This window comes from Octopus bimaculoides, chromosome 16, assembly GCF_046866305.1.
Source record: "Octopus bimaculoides isolate indiv1 chromosome 16, ASM4686630v1, whole genome shotgun sequence".
Taxonomy (NCBI): domain Eukaryota; kingdom Metazoa; phylum Mollusca; class Cephalopoda; order Octopoda; family Octopodidae; genus Octopus; species Octopus bimaculoides.
The window spans coordinates 21,063,902-21,088,901 of NC_142943.1; the positions used below are offsets into that span (position 1 = coordinate 21,063,902).

Here is a 25,000-nt window from a genome sequence, read left to right on the forward strand (position 1 = left end):
CACAGATCTGCTTTCGATAACATAATTATAGGTATCTCTACCCGCATATCTGATCTATCCTCTTCCGAAGAAATCTTTAACAATCACGCTCCATACTACAACCAAGCACTAGCGGCTAGTGGTTTCTCCCAACAAATAAAATACATCCATAACACCAGACTTAAACAATTTATATCAGAAATCGCACCCCAAAGACATAACATCAATCAAAACCACAACCAACCACCCACATATTCAAACAGACCCCACAATCACACCTATAACACTAGGGCTAAATCTAAGATGTTTAAATCAGCTAGCCCTACCAAAAGCATAGACAACTGCCCTCCACCTAAACACCTTAATTACAACATGCACAGAACCCCCAAAAGAAGCGGTGGCCACTCTATCCTGTGGTACACCCCCCCCCCCCATTCTCTCTTAACACTAGGAACCTAGCCAAATCATTCTTTAGAATACTAGATTCTAACTTCCCACGACAACACAAATACCACTCTATATTCAACAGATCCACTTTAAAATTATCGTATTCTACCACTCCTAACTTTGAATCTATTATAGCAGCTTCTAACAAACATAAACTCTCGCTCTATTACCAAAACCTAAGCAACCATAACTACCATAACTACGCTAGCGCCAGCACCCGACCCACACATACACCCAACACGGACATTAATATACGTTCTTCTAACCCTAACGCTCGTACACTAGAGCGTGATTGTTAAAGATTTCATCGCTACGCAGCCCATATGCACTCTTTTAGATACGACAAACACTGTAAATCTACAACATTAGCCAATCATATTCATCACCTCAAAAGCAAAAATACTCAATACACCTTAAAATGGTCCATCTTAGATTCCGGAACTCCATACCAGGGCCAGCGCTCCAACTGCAAGCTTTGCCTAACGGAGGCGTTCCATATTTTAAAATGCAATTCGCCCACTCTACTTAATCGATATAACGAATCGTTTAGCAACTGCAATCACCGCTCTTTCTACACATTTAAGTTCTATCACAAGCAAAATTGCACAAACGATCACGCAACATAATCACACGACCCCCCACAGGCAACCTATTCAACCTGGCAAAAACATCCATCTTTTACCATCTTTTGAATAGGGTTATTTCCTTTCGATCATATCACCACATATATATACCCCCAAATCTATTTCTTCTACTCCCTAATTCACAACAACACCACCAACGCATACAGACTACGTCGTTTCTCTCAATCCCTTTCCACCGTCTATAAATAGGTTTGACTGCATTCTAGAATATGATACTACTAACTACCTTTCCCACCCATCTCTCCCTTTATCTCTGTCCTTGGTTTATCACTCATACCCCCACCACCAATATACTACATACGCACATTCCTTCCTATTCACTAGACCTTTTAACCTCATCCCCCCATTTCTCCTTCTCTCTATATGCTCATCCCCTCTATCCTGTAAGATCAACTGACCATTAAAATATACCGCTACCATCCTCAACCTCTATCTCTTCTCTATCCCCTTTCACATTTTGTCTTCATGACTTGACCGAATTACAGAAACAGCTGTAAGACTCTATCCATAAAATACTTCTCCAACCTTACCATTGCTCTCTTTATCTTTTTATTTTTATATATTTACATATATATATATATATATATATATATATATATATATATATATATATATACACACACCACATACATACATCTATCTATATATACACCCACATACACATACACATACACATACACCTACACCCACATACACATACATACATCTATCTACATAACAGTCCACTAACTATTCTACTCTACCTGTGTAAACTCTGAGTATGGGGGTATGATATCTACTATGTATATTTCCTATATAATATTGGGGAAGTTTCATTTATGGGGACGTACTCCCGTATTTGTCTGAGTGTTGGGTCCTTTGGGTGCTTGGATAAGATGCGGATGTCAGGTTGACCCAGGTTGCCTCCATGTTGGTCCTTGGCATGTTGGTAGAGTATGGAGGACTGTTTTTCGTCGTCATATTGTCTCAAATGTTCATTTAGTCGTTCTGCAATGCTCTTAGATGTCTCCTCTATGTATGTCATGTTCATGTCTTTACAAGCACCTTTTATGCATCTTATGCTGTAAACTACATTTCTCGCTCTACAGTCGATGCCAGGGCTAATCCTACATGCCATGCAGTTATCATTGGTGCATATGGTATTCTCAAAGCGGTACATCCTACATAGTTGTGATCTGACGAAGTTCTCTGGCTTTTCAACAATCTTAATGTTGAATTTGGTCTCCTTCAGAGCTTTCCTCAATCTATGGGCTAGTTCTCCATGGGCTGTGGCCTCTACAAACATCACTCCTTGGTATTTGTTGGTTTTATACCACGTGTTCATTCTGTTTGCTTTGTGGTGAGTGTGTTAAATTATAAGGCACCAAAAGAGAATGACTCTCCCCAGACACAACAGAATATGCTTCAACACACGAACTCACATAAAAAATCTTGCAAACCAAATCTATATGAGTTGGTTATATAAAAAGAAACCCGTTACTATTTTTATCAATATCTACGAGTTTTCGCAAATCCACACACACACACACACACACATGTATGCACATGTATGTAAGCATATGGATATGAAAATAAACAGATTAACATACAGGTGGATTGGTTCATAGGTTATATGAACAGACAAGCATACATACGCAAATGGAGACTGAAACACATGACCATATGTACATACACACTTTACTTCAAACAAGGACACATATGGAGACACACGTCCACACATATGGAGATGTACATCCATACATACAAACACGGTACATAGTTGCAAAACACACCCACTCAGACATGCACACACAAGGAGAAGAGGTACACACGCACATATACAAACGCACACACGCGCACGCACACATACATAAAAATACACAAACACGGACATGCAAACACATGAATATGCAGAATACATACATACAAATGTACACACATAAATAGATACATATGCACACACACATACATACATGTATATATACATGCATACATGCATACATACATACATACATACATGCATGCATGCATGCATACATACATACATACATATGCATTTTTATACTAATGTATACACAGAAAACTACACGCACATATATACACAATACGTCTCCGTGCGTAAGTATGTGTTAATGCACTGTATACATAATACGCGTCTAACACACACAACATTTACCGTTGTTAGTTAAAGACAGAAGAAAAGAAAAGAAAGAAAGAACAAGGAGAACCAGAGAAGTGGTGGTAAGGAGGGAAGAATGAAGAATATAAAAACGTTTTAATTTTGACACTGTAGCATTCATAAGAGTATTTTTCCGCTCGACATTTTATATTTCACGGCGTGTCTGCAGGAATTTAACAGTTCCAACCTTTGGTTCAGGGCGTATTTATACTGGAAAAGGATGAAAATGTTTTCAGTCAGGCACGAATTGCATCTTATTGGCTCTCTATACGCTCCGTGTTTATATGGTACTGCTCTCTCCAAGATTTCCCAGTAGATAGTGGGAACATGCTTGATGAGACTCGTTGCTGTCCTATTTTCAAGAAATCGAAATGAATTTCGATGGGAATATAACTTGGTCTTGAAAGAATTTTCTGTAGCCCTTATATATGTCTTATATGTTTGTGAGCCATCTATTTGCACCTTAGCTCTATACACTATTCCTTTCTCCAGACAATTTCCTCCCAACGGACAGCAATTGTGGTCTTTACAATTACACTTCTGGTTATTTCTAGCACTGTGGTTATTTCTAATAGTTTTCGCGTTGTGCTGGTTAATTAAAGAGACAAAGTTCTTGCAACAAGAATAGCTAACCTTCAGCGTTCTCCAAATTAAACATTTTATGGTACTTACGGTGTACTTGAAAGTGTTTAGAAACTAGTTTCAACAATTCCTTCCCTATATTAGTTTTTATGGCAATGTTAAATGTCGGATTAAATCACAAGACTTTCCTAGTTCTAGTCCTACGTGCTCTGTTATTGTTAGTTATGCTTTGACTATACTGGATCTTCTCCGAGAATCCACTGTTTCTTAATGCATATATATATATATATGTGTGTGTGTGTGTGTGTGTGTGTGTGTGTGTGTGTGTGTGTGTGTGTGTGTGTGTGTGTGTGTGTGTGTGTGTGTGTGTGTGTGTGTGTGTGTGTGTGTATATATGTATGTATGTATGTATGTATGTATGTATATAATTTTGGCCTGATTTCGTGGAACTTTCTTATGCTCCTTGGGCTTCATCCTACCATGGTTTTTGAGAAACGAACTGTTTTGATATACTTTTAATTGAGGAGAGTAAAAACATTTTTTAGTCGATTGATTTTTATTTTAGCTTTTTAGTCGCTTGACACGCTTTAGTAATTCAATTTGATTGCTTATTTTTAGTCGATTTGTATATACCTTTTCTTGATTGGCTTTTCTATATATTTTGTATTTTTATATCCATATATATATATTTATCTTCTGTGCTTTTATATATGTATTTCTTTTATACGTTAAAGGCCATAGTAACGTTTATATTAGGTGATATGTATGGAAGCTTGGTGCTGTATAAAGTCGCGGACCCGAATTCGATGTTTGTTCTCTAATCAATGTTTTTTACATATATAGTTCATAGATAAGATCCAGATATTCACCGTATAGAATACACTTAGTAGTGCTCAAGCGCTTTAAACTTGAGCGGGTATTGAAGTCAACGTAGGGATAAGCAAGTTAGACAGATCAATATATAAAGTATAGTAAATACATGAAATACAAATATACATGTATATGTATACATATAAAAAGGTCCGACCTACACAGAATACAAATGATATACAGAATTAAAGGGGCTGGGGAAAGGTATTACAAATCTAACTGCTATTTCTGGAGGCTCGGTGATCTATAATAATGTTTGTAGATTGATTCCATCATAGGATGAGTCAAGTCTCCGTCTTCAGGGAATTTATATTTGAGTTGTTCAAGTACAGAAGTTCGAAGATGGTATGATGGAATGTGGAGAACTAAGTGTATTAGAGGGAGGAATTGTGGACGTATTCAGATAGGGAATTGTGAGAGGAGAATAGATAGTTCACGAGTAAGGGGTTAATAAAGTAGTTAATAGGGAGTAGTAGTAGTAGTAGTAGTAGTAGTAGTAGTAGTAGTAGAAGTAGTAGTAGCGGTGGAAGGTAGGAGGATGAAGGGAGGGTGGGGTAGGTAGTTTATGAATGGTAGTATATTTGTTAGGTTTGAATTAAAGCCATAGAATTAATGGTTAAGATAGTGAGAAATGGAATGGTCATTATTTGAGGAAAGTAATGTGACTAGTTCAGAGACTGAAGGAGATTACTAAGGTATGTAGAGAGGTAGGGGAGAAGATAGAGGGGTGGATTGAGTGGGGGTGAGTTTGTAGTCGATATAGTAGTGGTTAATGGGATAATGAATTTGGGTAGGTATATCCACTTGGGTTGCCATATCGATTACCAAATAACGACAGAAACAAATCGTAGTTAGAAATCTGCCGACCAGCTAACCTTTCCACCTACTAGTCTTCTCTGGTGAACAAATTTTATCTATACTAAAGACACCATGACTTAAACACAATTACAAAGTTCTACATATTTTACTGGATTCTGAACAATAACCTCCATCTTCCCAAAACAAACAGGCTAAATCTCCGAAATAGTGTTCAAATAACATCAGCAACAATTAAACCTAGCTGTACATCTGCTGACCAACCTACCTGAAGCTAACATGCCTGAATAGAGACGGCAAATAACAAAATTTTACACACATGACTGATCTCTAAACAATAAAACAACTCCAAATTTAATCAATAAAAACACTCAATAATATCTTTCAGTCAGAACTTACACTGCAACCTAATTATCATATAAAATAGCTCCATATATCTCAGGGAAAAAAATTTGCGAGAGGCTATACAAAATCAAGATGGATTCAGATTTACCAGTCCGATGAAGGCTAGCAGGCCGAAACTTCAAAGCCACTGTCACCTGTCCTCTTGTAAATAGATATATACACATATATATATACATATGTATGTATGTGTATGAATATATGTATATAAGTATGTATAATATAATACATATATGAGTATATATATATATATATATATATATATAAACACATATATATGTGCGTGCGTACGTGTGTATATATATATATATATATATATATATATATATATATATATATATATATATATATATATGTATTAATAATAATAAAGGAGTTACGACGCAAAAACGTATAAATTCAAAAGAACATATTTATCTTCTTCAATATATATTTCAGTATAAAGAATTCATTAAGATGCTTAAATCAAAATTTCTTTACACATCATTCAGGAACAGATATAACATCAGAAAAAATACACTCCGTTTAAAAACACAAACCGTTCATGGCGAAAAAATTTCACAATTTTTCGCCATGAACGGTTTGTGTTTTTAAACGGAGTGTATTTTTTCTGATGTTATATCTGTTCCTGAATGATGTGTAAAGAAATTTTGATTTAAGCATCTTAATGAATTCTTTATACTGAAATATATATTGAAGAAGATAAATATGTTCTTTTGAATTTATACGTTTTTGCGTCGTAACTCCTTTATTATTATTAATATTACCAAAAGGATCGATTCTTGAAGAGTCTGCATATCTTCACTGTCGTTTTTTTCTGCTATTTAGGTGATGATTTTTTAAGTTAGCTTACCAATTATTTTTGTTGGTAGTTAATTTATAATATATTGTTATATGTATATGTATATATATATATATACACACGTACGCACGCACACACACACACTAACACACACACACACATACACACACACACACATATATATATATATATGCAAACATATATATATATGTATGTTAGTGTGTGTGTGCGTGCGTACGTGTGTATATATATATATGTAAACATATATATATATATGTATGTTAGTGTGTGTGTGCGTGCGTACGTGTGTATATATATGTATAGATATAGATATATATATATATATTTACACACTTATTACACATTATCGATTTCCTAAGATCCTTTTGCTTAACGACTGTAATAATGCCTGATGGTTCATCTCCAAATATACAGACATTATAATATTGTCATTTGTTTATGAAACTCCCTCCACCTACATCTGGATCAGGAGGTGATCACTGCTTAAATAGTATGAATAATCGGCTTGAATTCAATGCTCCTTCAGAATAGAGGAGGTGGTGGTGATGTTTATCCCTAGGTTAGCCCTGATCCAGCCGTGACTATCACGTATTTGCCTTGCATGTAGAGAACCCGGTACCATATTATCTAATGCGTCTTTTTCGTAGGTTTGATGTATATTCGATTTGATAAATATTTGATTACTACATCTAGCAGGTTTAACAGCTACTTAAATGCTTCCCATTTGACTCATAATGATCATAAAATGGAGGTAAATTACGAAACTTATTATTTTTTAAATTCATAGGCGCAGGCCCGGCTGTGTGGTAACATGCATGCTTCCCACCCACATTGTTCTGAGTTCAGTCCTACTACGTGGCACCTTCAGCAAGCGTTTTCTGTTATTGCTTCGGGGTGACCAAAGCCTTATGAGTGGATTTGGTAGACGGAAACTAAAAGAAGCCCATCGTATATTATGTGTGCGCACGTGTTGTGTGTGTGTGTTTGTGTGTGTGTGTGTGTGTGTATGTGTGTGTGTGTGTGTGTGTGTGTGTGTGTGTGTGTGTGTGTGTGTGTGTGTGTGTGTGTGTATGTGTGTCTTTGTGCATCTGTGTATCTTTGTGTCTGTGTTTATCCCGCACCATCGCTTGATAACTGGTGTTGATGTATTTACGTCACCGTAAATTAGCGGTTCAGCAAAAGAGACCGATAGAATAAGTACCAGGCTTTTGAAAAAATTAGTACTAGGGTCGATTCATTCGACTAAAAAATTTCCAAGGCAGTGCCTCAGCATGGTCGCAGACTAATGACTGAAACAGATTAAAGATAAAAGAATGACAGTGCTGTTGCTGTTGTTGTTGTGATGATAGATATTAACCCCTGTGTGATTACATGAACTCTTCGGCGGACTCTTATAAAGCGTAACGGGTCTCATTGGGGTAAAGAAGTCGTTGGAGTCTCGCGGGTCGGTAGTCGGAAGCTAGTCTGTGAATACATTGTCCCCCCCCCCCCCGCTTCCTTAAAATCGTATATCCGCAATCTAGGATATAAAAGTGGCGACGAGATATTCAAAGTTTGCGTCAGAAGATCAAATTTTCTGGTACGAATCCAATGAAAAAAATCGTTAACATGGAGGATTTGATGGTCCGTGTATAACAAGAGAATATGAATATTGCGACAATCCGAGACAAATGGGGGGGGGGGGGGGATTTCAAGACTTCAAAAATGCTTTGAAGTTTTCTCCTGAGTATTACCAGAAACTTGTAAAAAAAACGTCTTAAAACAACATCAAGTTTGTTGGTCATTTATGTTATTATTTTTATAAATATCATAAACGTTGAAACTTCAACAAAAGTTACATAGAAAGTCATTACTTTTACAATGACTGGTTGTTGATATTTCAAGACGATAACATCATGCAAACACCATAGTTGAGAAGTCAGTATATCTACTCTCCGAATCAGGATCAGGAAATTTTTCTGCTGAAACAGAAATTCTTAGATAAGTAAGTTAGTGAATTACACAGATAACATCATCTATTTCATCCTCCGCAATTGGTAATCGTGCAACAAATGATTTTTCTAATTCAGGTGTTACTTCTGCCTCTCCATAGATAAACTTTCTTAGTTACACCTTTCGTCAACAGATTTCTGATATTGTCAGTAATGTTGAAAGCAGGCAATTACCAACCAAGCTATCCAATGTCCAGACACTTCAACATGTAAAGACCTCTTAAGTATAAAATCAATCACAATAATGAAGAGGAAATGAAATAAAATGCTGCTTTATCTCATGATATTTCAGTCGTTTTATTGGTTGATTTTAGGCCGCAGCCTAAGTTTTATATTGTGATTTAAGTATGTTGGTTATAAGGAATTCTCTTGTAACGAAATATTTCCTGCTTGGACAAGTGTTGAATATTATCAAAGGACATTTTCTTGAGTTAGCACCATTAATGATTATTTTCCTTTGATCAGCTATGTTAGGCAACATAAGACTCTGTTCGCAATAAAATCTTATTTATTCTTCGCAGATACAAAACTTACACTAGAATCCAAAATGTATTGTTTTTATTACAATTATATGACTGTTTGGTAAAATTTGTAAATAAAAACTTCTTCACAAGACACCCTCACTGAATATTAAAACGGTCATCAAGAGATATATATTTGTTTCATTCAGAATATAAATCTTCAATATGTCGAATATTGCTAAACATATGAGATGGACTTAAAGTAAGAACTATATTCCATACATGAGTAACTAAACATAATTTTCTCGGTCTTTAGCAATTTCCATATTTGTCTTTCATGACAGGCGCACTTCCTACATGAACAAAATTTCTACACTAATTCCCATCAATTATCTGTATACTAGCTTTTTTTTTCTTTTTGATTCGTCTTTGGAACATTTGAATTGGTTTCCCTCAAGATCACATACACTTCTGCAATCAATTTTTGTTTAACTAATTTTCCTTCAGATTCGTTAGAATCCTTATTTTTATTATTTGTATTGATTTATTAGAATTAGCTCTTGGTTAGAACTTTGAACTGTCTACTTATTGAACAGGTTCCCAGTCACTCTGTTGAACCATTTATCATTGTACGGTCCTTTATATTTACCAACAGAATTTTCAATCTTTATAGTTTCCATCATCTTAAAGAATTATTAATTCTGTTCTTTTCCACATCTTCAGACTGATTAAATAATGCCTAAAACTGGGTCACGGTTTGATTGTTCTTCAACTTATCTATACCGAAAGTCTTTGTTGATTCTTGAGCATGCTAAACTTCCGGGAATTTCTATTGAATTTTAATACCAAGTATATAACTTTCGATTCTGATATCTTTAAAAAGACACCAAATGTTACAACGTACCATTATCTTGGCAACAAAATATACAGAGTCTTCAAAGAAATTATAATATTCTTTTAATGCGATCGAATTTTTCTGAAGAACGAGAAAATTCAGCTACCAAAATCATAACAATGACAGAGATAATAAAGACCGTCATCATTTTGTGTGTGATAAATAAAAAAAAAGCAGGAACTTTATTCTGTTTAGTTAATGTATTGGTCATTAGAAATATTCTATTCAAATATTACTTGATCTTCCGTAAACATGGAAATTGTGAGAAAATTACAAATCGTTTCACATAAAAACTTTGTTTAACTATTTCTATAAAATCCACAATAACTTGATTTCATTAAGATTACACACCAATATGGAAATATTCGTTGTTGAACGATGTTTAGCAAAAACAAAAGCAGGGGCGACAATTTAACATCAAAAATTGAAATAAAACTGAAATGAATCGATACATCAGCGTTTCAATTAATTAAATTTGGAAATAAGTAGTAATGAGGTGAGGGATTATGTTAGTCTGGTCTTTAGTAGATAGTGTAACATAGAAAGGGCACAACAGTTTGAAAATGCAAGTGGATATCGGTAGCGAATTAATCTTAATATTCTAAGTAACTTTCAAATACTTATTAGTCAACCAAAACGTCTTGAAAGCCATCAACACGTTCGCTAATTTTATGGTTCAACAGTGAAGCCATAAGACATTTTTTTTAAGTCTCTTGGAACAGGCTTCCGTTTTCATATATCTGTAGTCGTCGTAGATTTAATAAAAATTACGGTCTTACTGAAACTAATGTGTGTGTGTGTGTGTGTGTGTGTGTGTGTGTGTGTGTGTGTGTGTGCGTGTGTGTAAAATATTAATTGCAAAAGACAAATGGATTCTGTTGTTCTTTAAGGCCGAAGATACTGATGAGCTTAAACTTTATTAACTTTTTAATGAAATATGTTAGTAATTTATGAAGGACTTTACATCTATACAGTATCAATATTTATGCAGTGTCCACGGCCTCACAGTAACATTAACACAGTCCGAGAATAAAGCAGTTATTGCAGCAAGGTATACACGGGTTCGATATCAATACACCGCTACCCTTTCGGGAAAATAAATGGGGCGAGATGATGCGGAAAAATTCCGGTCTAAGCCTTGTAAAAGAACTTGGAAGGTTGGGCCTCCAACCAGGCCTTTCGTGACACCTTTAAAGTCAGGAACTTTTCAATACCTCCTCGTACACCTGTTAGAAAATGTATCTCATATTTTACTTTGTCTTTCTTTTAATATTTCAGATAAATGTTCTAAAAATCAAGCCCTAACCTTCTTAAACTTCGTTAAATGTGAAAAAGATGGATCGTTCTCCCGTGTACAGTGTTCAAACGAACTGTAAGCAAAATAAGTTCAATATCTGTATTACACACACACACACACACACACACACACACACACACACACACACACATGTATATATATATATATATATACTTTTATTCTTTTACTTGTTTCAGTCATTTGACTGCGGCCATCCACACACAAAAAAGATTAGCTACAAGAAATAACTCAGTGGCTAATGGCATGTATTTGAACAGCAGACAAATATAGACGTATCAAATATCATACAACATAAATTTCTATATATAAAATTATCTTGGCCTCTAGGTGATGTGTCATAATTACAAAATGTTAAGACCACCTCTAGATGAGACGGGAAGATAATCTCAAGTATCAATATTTCGCCTAAGTTGACATACTAAGTAGGTAAGGGACAGGCTTATAGTCTGGACATAACGAAGTGAGTACTGTTTCTGCTTCAGTATACGTCATCAGCACGAAAATTGTCCAGTATTGCCTCTAGTGTCCAAGGGACTTAAACCTACGGGAAAAGAGTAGAACATTTTTATGTCCTAGGACATTAGCATAGTTTAAACAAAAATTGATCCAAAGAAATAAGTTCATATACATTCCATTAGCGAATGTATGAACAACATGCACATATACAGTTATGTCAAATAGCATACGACAGAACTTTTTGATTTATTAAAATTATCTCTGCTTTTAGAGGATGAGTAATCACAATAAATGTTCTACACTATCAGACTACAGAACAATGGAAGTATACTTCCACTTCTTAGCTGTCGATGTCGCCAACATTTCTGTTATTGTAAATGTGTGCTTTAGAAGTTCGCTTCTCAACCCCGTGGTTTCGAATTCGGATCATATTGCATGGTATTTTGAACAGTGGTTTTTTGCCATAACTTCCAGGTTACTAATATCTTGAGAATAGACTTCATCACACGTAACCTGTATGGAAGCCTACCACATATGCGCATTCCTATGCCTTTTGCCGATCTATTTCAGCACTGGATGTAGAAATTGTTGAAAACCCAATACTCTTCGAACGTAACTCCTGTCTAAAAATAAAATCTTTTTCCGCGCATTACTGACTCTCATTTGTCGCACTTGCCATAAAGGATGCTATGAACCAGTAATCGGTCCGTTTTAAACTTGTTCACGCGGCTAGCATTTTTGAGGGGAGGGAATTAATCGACTACATCAACCCCAGTGCTTCACTGGTACTTTATTTTATTGACCAACTGAAAGGGATGAAGGGAAAAGTTGACCTTGGCAGAATTTGAACTCAGAAAGGTAAAGAGCCGGAAGAAATTACTCTAATAATTTTATCCTGTGCGGTAACGATTCTGCCAGCTCACCGCCTTTTGCAAACTGCAATGCAAAATATTTTAGAAATATAAATAAAATTTATGAATGTAACTTTTGGATGTTGTTAAATTTATTCCAACTACTTGAAGTATTTCAAATTTTCACCTGATTATTTTCAAAAACTGTGGTTTTGATGTAGTTTTGCAAACCAATGAAGAAAATTGGTTTTTTTTTTCTTGTTTTTGTAGAAATAAAGAAGTTACAAGCATTTAAAATTATGTAATGTTAGCCAATGGAAAACCTCCATTGCTGATGTATACACAACGAAGACAAAATCTTTACGTGTCTCTCAACTTGCTAGAAATAGCTGCTCAATCTTCCTTAAACTACACGTAACGTGTTAAAAACAATAAGGATGACACAGTATATGATGTTGTTCGGACAGACTTCTGCTGAGTCTCTTAATTTATTTTTTCATTCATAATTAGGGTATCATTGCATCATAATACGGTCCTAAATTCACAGCAGCTCTAAACGTGTCTGTTAGACGTAATCATATAAAAATCGTACGTATTAATAAGAAAAACATAGCGTGTTTCAGAGCAGTGTTTGTAATATATATACACATTTTAATTTTGGTTTCAAATTTTGGCACAAGGCCAGCAATATAGAGGGAGAGGGTAAGTCAATTACATCAATTCCCAGTACTCAACTGGTACTTATCGACCGTGAAAGGATGAAAGGCAAAGTCGACCTCGGAGGAATTTGAACTCAGAGCATGAAAACAGACGAAATGCCGCTAAGCATTTTGCCCGGCGTGCTAATGATTCTGCCAGGTTCCCTCATTTTTTTTTTTTTTTTATAACATTCAATATTACAAAACTGGCGGATTGTAAGGGAGCGAGCTGGCAGGACTGTTATCAAGTCGGATAAAATTCTTAGTGACATTTCTTTCGACTTTACGTTCTGTGTTCAAATAACGCCAAAGTCGACATTGCTGTTCGTCCTTTCGGGGTCGATAAAACAAGTGTCTGTTGAGCATTAGGATCGATTTAATTGACTTAGCCCCTCCCGAAAAACCGTTGGCCTTGTACTGAAATTTGAAATCAATATTACAAAATTGATGTAAATCATTTCAATAAACTTACTTCAATTCAGCTTTCATGGATAAAAACCAACACAGGAAACATTTATAAAGTTCGTAAATGCTTTGGAATACAACGTTGTATTACTGAAATTATAGGATACGGTTTTTAAATTCTGAGAACTGTTTACCAAACTGGGCAACTAATTCTGTTTTCAATAAAGAATTTACTTGGGCAATCACTAAAAATAGCAACTAGATTTTCCTCTAATCACACCCGTTTTATGAACCCATTTAACGACGTGCCTTTAGGTATTCAAAAAGACGTAATGCCTGATCTAAACAACGACTATGAATTCGGTTTACTTTTTTCAATAATTGTTCTCAGCTCCAAGAATTAAGGTCTAATTTATAAATGGAACACTCACATCTTAGAAAGGTTGTATTCTAAAAAGAATTTAAAATCTTTTCCTCGTTTAATATACGGTCGCACCTAATTACTTGCATGTTGTAAGAGGAAACTACTTTAATATAAAGTTTTTTTTTTAATAACAGCTGCTTTTGTATTACATATGATGGACGCATGATTGATGGCCTTACTGTTAAAAAGGCTCATAAGGCAGGCATGACTTGCAGTAAGTAGATTTCAAGGCAATTCTCTTGTAGATACAGAAATAAAGGTCGATAAAATAAGTATCAATTGAGTACTGGAGGTTGATGTAATCGACTTGCCCTTTCCCCCCGATATTCTAGGACTTGTGCTTATAGCAGAAAGGAATTATATGTGGTTTAATCAGATACATATTTTTATTTGGCTTAATCAAATGAAAGAAAGCTCTTTGCAGGTCCACTAAGACTTATAAGATTGTAAGTATATACCATGGCAAAATACATTATTTGCCATAATCATAATTAGCTGGCGTTAATTACCAGGCATGGTTATATAATTAAGTTCGCTACATAATCATGTCTTCGGGTTTGGCCCCATTGCGTAGCACCCTGGGTCAACCAATACCTCGGATCAGTCAACGCCTTGTAAGTCAAATTTTGGCAGACAAAAACTGTCTAGTCAAGCACGGAATCCCATCGTGCTTGTGCGTATATATACTTATCAATCGAACTCTCTTTCTCGAAATGCTAAGTTATGAATCAATGGCTGTTAAGTGACATAAACGTAAGCCACTTAATAGCCAATGGCCCCTGACTTAGCAATTCAACAAAAAGAAATCGATTCGAGGAAATTAGTTCAGAGTTCGGTATGATCAACTAATCCCTTCAAGACGGCACCCCAACACTGCCACGATCGAATGACTAAAACCAGCAAAAGAATTGAAGAATATACCTATTCGTTGGTGAATTGGTGTAAGGCTGCGTTAATAAGCAGTAAAAGTTCTGTTGGGTACAATTTTTGGTTTGTATTTTTTAACAGAAAAATTGATACCCTTCTTTTTTTTTTTTCTTAACCCATGTTAAACATAAATTCCAAGCTCCGGAAATAATACAGCAAATTTGATTTATTATCTCAGATAAATCCTTGTCAGGTGTTTTCTGTTTAGATCCACGTTAAACAGTTAACCACGCTAACTTTTAAAAAATCTATCTAACATTCCACACCAGATGGATTAACGCATACTTTCGCAGTATAGAAACTAAATATAATTGATCTGCCTAAATTATGCTTTAAATCTATCGATCATTGGTGTCGTTGGTCAAAATTATTGACTATATCTGGCTTCTTTTTTCTTTTCCTTTTTTTTTATTTTTCAAGACTGTGCTGTTGACAAAAGAGAAAGCGAATTGAGAGGAGATACGTCAAAAATCTTTTGGTGTCAGAAAAATGGCAATTATAAGAAAATCCAATGTCAAAATAGCAATTGTTACTGCGTAAATCCTCGGGGAATTCAAATAGGAATTGGTGTGCCTTTTACAAGAGTTCAATACCTTCTGTGCTCTGGTAAGTAGAATGGCTTATTTACTAAGCTATAATATTCAGAAGTGATACGGCTGTGTGAATGAGTTTACAGTTGATAGGTTACAGGACTTCTCTTTTTCTTTTTACTCGTTTCCGTCATTGTGGCCATGGTGAGGCACTGCCTTGAGACAATTTTACTAAAAACCTACTCCAGTATTTATATCTTTTGCCGAACCGCTAAGTTATGGGAACGTAAACACACCAACACCGATTGTCAAGCAGCCGTGGGGGGACAGACATGGACACGAATACACAAATACAGATTTAAATGATGGGCTTCTTTCAGCTTCCACCTGTCAAATTCACTCACAATGCTTTGATCGGCCCAAAGGTATAGTAACCAAGATGCCACGCAGTCTCTGTCAGGGACAAACCCTTGATATGGTGGTGCAAGTTTCGGAAGAAGATATAGAAAAGATGGTCGAGATCATCACAGTCGGAGAGACAACATTGAAAGTCAGAGTGGAAAGGTGGATTCCGCGGTGCTATAAATGTGGTCTGAAAGGCCACATTAGAGCGGATTGACTCTGCGTAGAACCTTGGGCAAATGTCTTCTAGTGTAGCCTTGGGCCAACCAAAGCCTTGTGAGTGGATTTGGTAGACAGAAACTGAAAGAATCCCGTCGAATATATGAGTAAAATATTCAAAATGAATACTCGCAAAGATGTTATTGTTATTATCATTATTATTATTATTATTATGGTTAGCATGCCAGGCGAACTGCTTAGCGGTATTTCGTCTGCCACTACGTTCTGAGTTCATATTCCGCCGAGGTTGACTTTGCCTTTCATCCTTCCAGAGTCAATAAATTAAGTACCAGTGAAACACTGGAGTCGATGTAATCAACTAGGCCTTGTGCCTTCAGTAGAAAGAATTATTATTATTATTATTATTATTATTAAAAAGTCAAAATTAAAAGAAGAGTGCCATTTGTTATCTGGTGAACGATATTTCGACATCTCGTGTGTCTTCAACTGGTTCAAAAAATAAATTTGTCAATCTACTTCATTTTGGTTAATATAGAAAGGATTGAGGTAACTCCTCCTGAAGATATAGAGTCAAAATTAAAAGAAGAGTGCAATTTATTTTTTGAACCAGTTGAAGACACACGAGATGTCGAAATATCGTTCACCAGATAACAAATGGCACTCTTCTTTTAATTTTGACTCTATATCTTCAGGAGGAGTTACCTCAATCCTTTCTATATTAACCAAAATGAAGTAGATTGACAAATTTATTTTTTGAACCAGTTGAAGACACACGAGATGTCGAAATATCGTTCACCAGATAACAAATGGCACTCTTCTTTTAATTTTGACTCTATATCTTCAGGAGGAGTTACCTCAATCCTTTCTATATTATTATTATTATTATTATTATTATTATCATTATTATTATTATTAGCAGCAGCAAATCTAATAATTGATAATAATAATAATAACAATAACATTAGTGGGAGCAGGCGATATTAGCATTAAACAGCTATATATTGAATTTATAATGATATTAAAGGGTACACGAAGTAAAAATTGCAGCTTAACTACCAATTTCACTGAAAATATGTAACGGACAAACAGAAATCGGGCAAACGAGTGGAATTTAACATATCATCTAAGCTAAAAAGCCGTAGAATAAGGTAACAGATACACCTGGATCGTGATTTCGAAATCTGACCAACGCCTCAATTCTCGTCAGCAGTTCTTGCTGTACCTAAACTGAAAAACTCATCTCGCCTCGTCGTAATCCGTTACGTCTTGAATAGTCCCGCGCCAAATTCAAAACAATTTCAAAGCATAATACATACATACATATATATATATATAATTAACATAATATGGTAAAAATTCGATATTAATTAATATCAATTTAATACCAGGAAACTAGCACATTAAAAGAATCAGAAGGTTCTTGAAAAAATTTTTCGAGATCCTAAAAAGATTATAGTACTTGTGTATATAATATTGACCAGTGACCGGTCTGTCAAAATGCTAGAAGAAGCTCACTTAAAAAATTCTCAAATACGGATTCAGCGGAGCAAAAACAGGCGGGCTAGACCAGTGAAAATTGTACATACCTCGATTATCTGCAGACTATAGTTTCAAAATCAACACTTTCAAAATAAAAGTGTCTATTTTTCTTCAGTACAGATTGCCGATATTTTTACAATCGAACAAAATCTCGTGCTAGTTGTCTTCAACTAGTGAAATCGTGCACGTGATTCTATCCATTATAAAGATTAAAATTCAAAATTCTTAGTTTTGGCGCGCTGAATCCGGAAAGAATCCGTATTTGAGAATTTTTTAAGTGAGCTTCTTCTAGCATTTTGACAGACCGGTCACTGGTCAATATTATATATATATATATATATATATATATATATATATATGCCCTAACTCTTCGAAACACCAGTGTTATACTGCCCTAACTCTTCGAAACGCCAGTGTTATAATGGTGGCAGCTGATGAAGGAAATGTTCTCTATGTGGCCTGTGTGTTTTCTGACCGTTGTTTATCATTTTGTCTACGTTTTGTTTGCAATGTCCTGTACCCAGATATGCATCTATATATACATGTAGGTGAAGGTATGTACATACATGTACATATATATGCATATACTCATATATTATTTATATATATATATATATATATATATATATATATATATATATATATATATATATATATATATAACGAGTAAATATTCAAGATGAATAGTTGTAAAGATATTATTATTCGCTCCCAGTTGCCTTCGCTAAGGCGGAGGTATTGCTTTTAGTTATGTTTGGTTGTCCGTAGACAAGATATCTCAAGAACCGCTGGATGCATTCGGATGAAACTTTCAAGGATGTTTTGCCTCGTGACTGGCACGCACTGATTAGATTTTGGGACCTGTTTTTTTATTACCCATGCGGGTTAACATAGAGGTGACAAAACAAAACATGTGGGGCATAAAACATATATTTAAAAAAATAGAAATGAATGTTATAATGTATGAAGACATGAATATGAAAAATGGAAATGGAACCACTCGTCCCACTTCCGAGTGGCCTTATTTTCTACTTTTTAAATCCTGAACCTTCCAACACATCGATACCTGTTTCCTCCAACCACCCATCGTAAGTTGTAAAGCCTGGGAATGAGCTCCAGCTGCAGTTCACCTCCCAAAAACAAAATCAAACCATATATTCTTGTATTTTTCCCTCCTGCTTCTTGTCTGGTATTACGCACAAGTGGTGTTCCCCCACGTTATCATACCCCGCAGTTCCAATACACTTTATGTCCTATTCCGCCGAATCCCTTAACAGTTCGTCGCTAAGCAACATGTAAATCCTACACTTTTTCCGTCTCTTTTTTTATTTGGGGGAGGGGTTTTGGGTTTCTTTGTATGTGTTTGCCTCTTGTTTTTGTGTCGGATGGAAATGGATATGCCTAGTGTCTGCAGGGAGTGGGTGGGTCTGAGAGGCCGTGGGTGGGATGGGTGTGGAATGGGGTTTACAGTTTAGTTCACTTGCCTTTTTTCGTTTTCTTCCTGTCACATTTTCCCATTTATTTTTCTCTATTTCCGCTACTTCCTTTTCTTTTTCGGTTACTTCCTTTCCGCGGCTCTCTTCTATCTTCTCTTCCATATTTTCTTGTCGCTTTTCCTCTGGTTTTCTTGGCTTTGATGTCATTCTGCTCTTATGTGTCCCTTCAGGCCACATGTAAAGCAGCGTGGAACTCTTCCTTCCACCCTGACAGTCATAATTTTTTCTTCCATAATTATTGTTTCCATAATCTTTTCCATCGTTTCTTTTGAACTCTGGACTATCATCTCCAGTGATTGACCTCTCCAGTTGACGCACTCTTTTTTCTTGGCCTGGAGCACCACTATGTTGTCCTCATTACCAAAGAGGACCGCATCTGCCACCCAGGTCACATCAATCTCCGGTAAGATTCCTTCGACTGTGACCCTTGTTGCTCTCATGCCTCTATGCGTGGGCAACAGCACCACTTCTTCGCTCCGAATTGTCAGGGTGGTTGGTGGTTGGTGGAAGCTATTCTGGCTGCCACCGAGGAGAGTCCCGAATTGGGACCAGTAGGAAGAACGAGCATGTTAAACTGATGGGGATGCGGTGTTGAGATGTGGCTTATTATATCAGCGACAAATCTAAATAATTGATAATTATAATAACAATAACGTTTGTGGTAGCAAGCGATATTAGCATTAAACAGCTATACATTAAATTAATAATTGTATTATATATAATTATATATATGGAGTGGCTGTGTAGTAAGTAGCTTGCTTACCAACCAGAGATGAATTATTCAAACTCCAAAGAATTCCTCTCAACACATGGCTATCTGCTCATGATCAGAGATGCACATATCGTCAGCCGCCAAGGGACATGCTCAACTGATTAAGGTCAAGCAAATGACAAGGAAATCTGTGGTATTGAGCAGAATATTTGCTGTAGCCCATCTTTTATACCAAGACAAAACATGTACATGATAACACTTCCAATCAGTTAAGATGAGAAGCCATGAGAGCTACTGTCTGATTCTGCATCAGTTTATTTTTGAACCTGTGGAAGATACACGAGATGTCGAAATATTTTTCATTTGATAAGAGTCGCACTCTTCTTTATTGTTTCTTATTACGGTTTCTTCTTCTTCTTCTTCTTCTTATCATCATCATCATCATCATCATCATCATCATCATCATCATCATCATCATCATCATCATCATCATCATCATCATCATCATCATCATCATCATCATCACCACCACCACCACCACCACCACCACCATTATTATTATTATTATTATTATTGTTGTTGTTGTTGTTGTTGTTGTTGTTGTTGTTGTTGTTGTTGTTGTTGTTGTTGTTGTTGTTGTTGTTGTTGTTGTTGTTGTTGTTGTTGTTGTTGTTGTTGTTGTTGTTGTTGTTGTTGTTGTTGTTGTTGTTGTTGTTGTTGTTGTTGTTGTTGTTGTTGTTGTTGTTGTTGTTGTTGTTATTATTATTATTATTATTATTATTATTATTAATATTATTATTATTATTATTATTATTATTATTATTATTATTCAGGCGGTGAGCTGACAGAACCGTTAGCACGGCGGGCAAAAATGCTAAGCAGCATTCCGTCCGACTTTGCGTTCTGATTTCAAATGCCGCCAAGGTCGACTTTGCCTTTCATCCTTTTGAGATCAATAAAACAAGTACCAGTTGAACATTGAGTTGTTTAATCGACTTAGCCCGTTCTCAAATTTTGAATTTTCAATCACCTTTTGGTTTGAACTTGAGAAAGACAGACGTTCTGTCGAAATGTTGTTCAAAAAATAAAACATCTAAAATCGCACTCTTCGTTTTGACTATTATTATTATTATTATTAATATTATTAAGGCGGTGACCTTATAGGATCCTTTGCACGCCAGGCAAAATGTTTAGCGGAATTGCGTCCGTCCTTATGTTCTGAATTCAAATTCCGCCGGGTTGACTTTGTCTTTCATCCATTCGGAGTGAAGTAACTAGTATGTTTCAGTTTGGTTCTGAGGTCGATGTAATCGACTTACCTCCTCCTCCTCCTCCTAAATTTTTGGCCTCGCGCCAAAATTTGAATGCATTATTATTGTCGTTGTTTTTGTTGTTGTTGATGATGATGATATTATTACTATCATTATTAAGGCTTTGAGCAAGCAAAATCGTTAGCACGCCGGGCAAGATGCTTAGCGGCATTTCGTCCATCTTTACTTTCTGAGTTCAAATTCATCCGAGGTCAACTTTGCTTTTCATCCCTTGGGGTCGATGAAATAACCACCAATTACGCACTGGGATCGATGTAATCGACCAGCCTCCTCCCTCAAAATTTCAGGCCTTATGCCTGCAGTAGGGAAGATTATTACTGCTGTTGTTGTTTATCACCAATGCCGGCCATGTTTTGAAACTCCGAAAGTCTGCGCTTTGCTTTCCTTATTAGAAGTTGAATGTTATTAATTTTATTGCTGTATGTTACTTGCAAGTTGATCTGAACCATATTGGTCTCATCAACTATTTGATATGCTTGACCTACGGGCAAACAAATTGGAAGAGAAAAGTGTTTCTTCTCGTGACATTGGAAAATTTTCAATATTGAGTCGTCTTCATCATCGAACCCAGATAAGAGAAAGGTGGAAGGAAATTTCTTTTTCGCCGTCATTTTCTCCCACAGAATTTTACAAACACAAATAAAGTAGTAGCAAGAACAACAACAGCAGCAGTAGCGACTGCAGCTTGAAAAATGAAATATCGAGAAATGAAGCTCAAAAATTTACCTACGGCAGCAGTGTGATTATGAAGTCAGCTTGGTAGCAAGGTCATCTGCTCTACGACATTAAGTCACTGGATGTAGATATGGTCGCCATCAGTGAGACCAGAGTTTCCGATTCTCAAGCTTCTATACCCATCCTCAGTGTTACTGCTGCCTCTCCAAACATAAATTTTCTCAGTTACATGATTCGTCCAGAGATTTCTGATATTGTCAGTAATGTTGAAAGCAGGCAATTACCAACCAAGCTATCCAATGTCCAGACACTTCAACATGTAAAGACCTCTTAAGTATAAAATCAATCACAATAATGAAGAGGAAATGAAATAAAATGCTGCTTTATCTCATGATATTTCAGTCGTTTTATTGGTTGATTTTAGGCCGCAGCCTAAGTTTTATATTGTGATATAAGTATGTTGGTTATAACACAAAGGAAATTCTCTTGTAACTAAATATTTCCTGCTTGGACAAGTGTTGAATATTATCAAAGGACATTTTCTTCAGTTAGCACCATTAATGATTATTTTCCTATGATCAGTTGTTAGGCAACATAAAATCTATTATTCCAAGCTTATTTATTTTTCGCAGATACAAAACTCTCACTAGAATCCAAAATGTACTGTTTTTATTACAGTTATATGACTGTTTGGTATAATCTGTAAATAAAAACTTCTTCACTGAACATTAAAACGGTCAACAAGAGAATCATCATGAGATAGCTCGATTTGCTAGTAATAACAGCCAAATGTCCTTGAGTCGCACCTTATTATCTTAAAACAACGAAAACATTGACAAAGTAATCTTTGATGTACAGACTGTCGAGATAATCACGTCTGGAATGCTTTTTATTATATATCAAATGTCCCTTGTCATCTTCATGAGGTTCAGCCAGCTGCTATTAACCTTCACCATTTGTCCCAATGTCTTCCTTGTTCTTCTTCGGTCGTAGATTCCTTCTACTTGGCTCACCACTTCTTTATCCAATTCTCAACATTCATACATACGCATCACAAACCCGTACCAGCTTAGTCTTATTTCTTAAGCACAATACCTGATGGTTCTTAAACTTAGTTTTTATTTCGGCTCATTTATGTTTCATCATTCAATAAGCCTAAAATAATACTCACTAAAACCCTGGAGCCCTTCATTATCCAGGTTGATCTCTAATTAGTTATGTTTTTATCATCAGGTATGAAACAGTTGGGACAGTGTAGAAAACTATTTCCGTTGATTTCAAAGTGAAAACACAATTTTCGAAACTAGTTAGATCTTTCAGATTAGGAATCATAATTTCTCATTTGAGAAAGATCTAGAAAATTGCGTGCCTTCTCTCATTTGGGAGGGGCTTGGCTCACTAATATGTTTGTGGACAAATAAAAAGATAAAATACTTTAAACACATTACTGTTCTTCAACTTCTAGTCAGGCCTAATCGGGCGGGTCCTTGATTAGATGCCTTCTAACCATAACCATCCGGAGCTTCATAATCAGTTAAAGAAATTATTATTAAAGAAATTATTATTGTGTCCTAACCACAAAATCATACTCCTTCACACGACTTGGATAATATACATAACTTTGCGTCAATAAGATCATACACGAATATGGAAATATTTGTTGTTGAACGATGTTTATCAAAAACAAAAGCAGCGGCGACAGAGACTTTGAAACAGCTTGCTGCCAGATGCTGGAAGGACTGATCATCGTATCAGGACCTTCCTCTTGACAGCTTTACAGCGCACCAAACAGCTCACTGGGGTGACGCTCCAACTGCATGATGAAACTCTTCAGCCAGGTTTCATCATTACTTTTCAGCCATATCCAATGGCTATCTGGCTGGCTGACTGGCTGGCGCACTCAACTGTCACCTGGACCTCCGTCAAGATGGTGTTTGCTTGTCGGTGTTGGACACCAATTGATAGCAGTCACCGTCTCAGTCTAGTCCAAGTAAAACCTCCGAATTCAACTTATTCAAGAAAGTGTACTGCACCCCAATTAACATCTATATAGTCTTCCTGTAGCATTTCGTAACACTCGTCTTTCCTAACCACGGCTTGCTCGTGAAATTAACGTGCAAGTGGCGGAAATATAGTCATAGCAGATATTCTGCTCAATCCCACAGATTTGTTTGTCAGTTGTTTGACCTTAACCACTTGAGCATGTCCCTTGGTTATTGAAAATATGTGTATCTCTGATCATGAGCAAGTGTGGTGGAAGAGCATTATAGCGATGTGTTGAGAGGGATACTTTGGGGTTTCAATAAACGTAACAAAAACAAAATTTGATGGAAATATTAGTCATTTTTCATACTTTCTTGGGGTAAGCAAATAGGAAGTAACAGTTGCTACCCAAGGACAGAAATCGTGTTACACAGTGTTATCTTATGCTCCTCACACGATATCGTCATATCCGGTTTCTTCCTGAAATGAGTCGATATACCAGAGTTCCGATTAATTATAACTGGAAATAAGTAGTAATGGGGTGAGGGGTGACAGTAGTCTGGTCTTTAGCAGATAGTGTGACATAGAAAGGGCACAACAGTTTCAAAATGCAAGTGGATACCGGTAGCGAATTAATCTTAATATTCTAAGTAACTTTCAAATACTTATTAGTAAACCAAAACGTCTTGAAAGTCATCAACATCTTCGCAAATTTTATGGTTCAACAGTGAAGCCATAAGACTTTTTTTTTTAAGTCTCTTGGAACAGGCTTCCGTTTTCATATATCTGTAGTCGTCGTAGATTTAATAAAAACTACGATCTTGTTGAAACTAGTGTGTGTGTGTGTGTGTGTGTGTGTGTGTGTGTGTGTGTGTGTGTGTGTGTGTGTGTGTGTGTTTGTAAAATATTAATTGCAAAAGACAAATGAATTCTGTTGTGCTTTAAGGCCGAAGATACTGATGAGACTAAACTTTATTAACTGCTTTAATGAAATATGTTAGTAAT

General features: G+C 35.9%; 1 protein-coding gene across 6 annotated transcripts in view; it reads left to right on the forward strand.

Annotated features, from left to right (window-relative positions):
* LOC128249693 (thyroglobulin-like) overlaps nt 1–25,000 on the forward strand; it is a 41,842-nt gene that overhangs the window by 7,883 nt on the left and 8,959 nt on the right. For 4 of the 6 annotated variants that reach the window (XM_089364237.1, XM_089364240.1, XM_089364239.1 and 1 more), the window contains exons 2-3: nt 11,347–11,440; nt 15,568–15,753. In XM_089364237.1, coding sequence (XP_089220363.1) covers nt 11,404–11,440; nt 15,568–15,753 — 223 coding nt within the window. In that variant the 5' untranslated portion in view covers nt 11,347–11,403. Of the gene's footprint in view, nt 1–11,346; nt 11,441–15,567; nt 15,754–20,839; nt 21,111–25,000 lie in introns of those variants that run through there. The other 2 variants (XM_089364242.1, XM_089364236.1) reach the window with 2 other exon arrangements.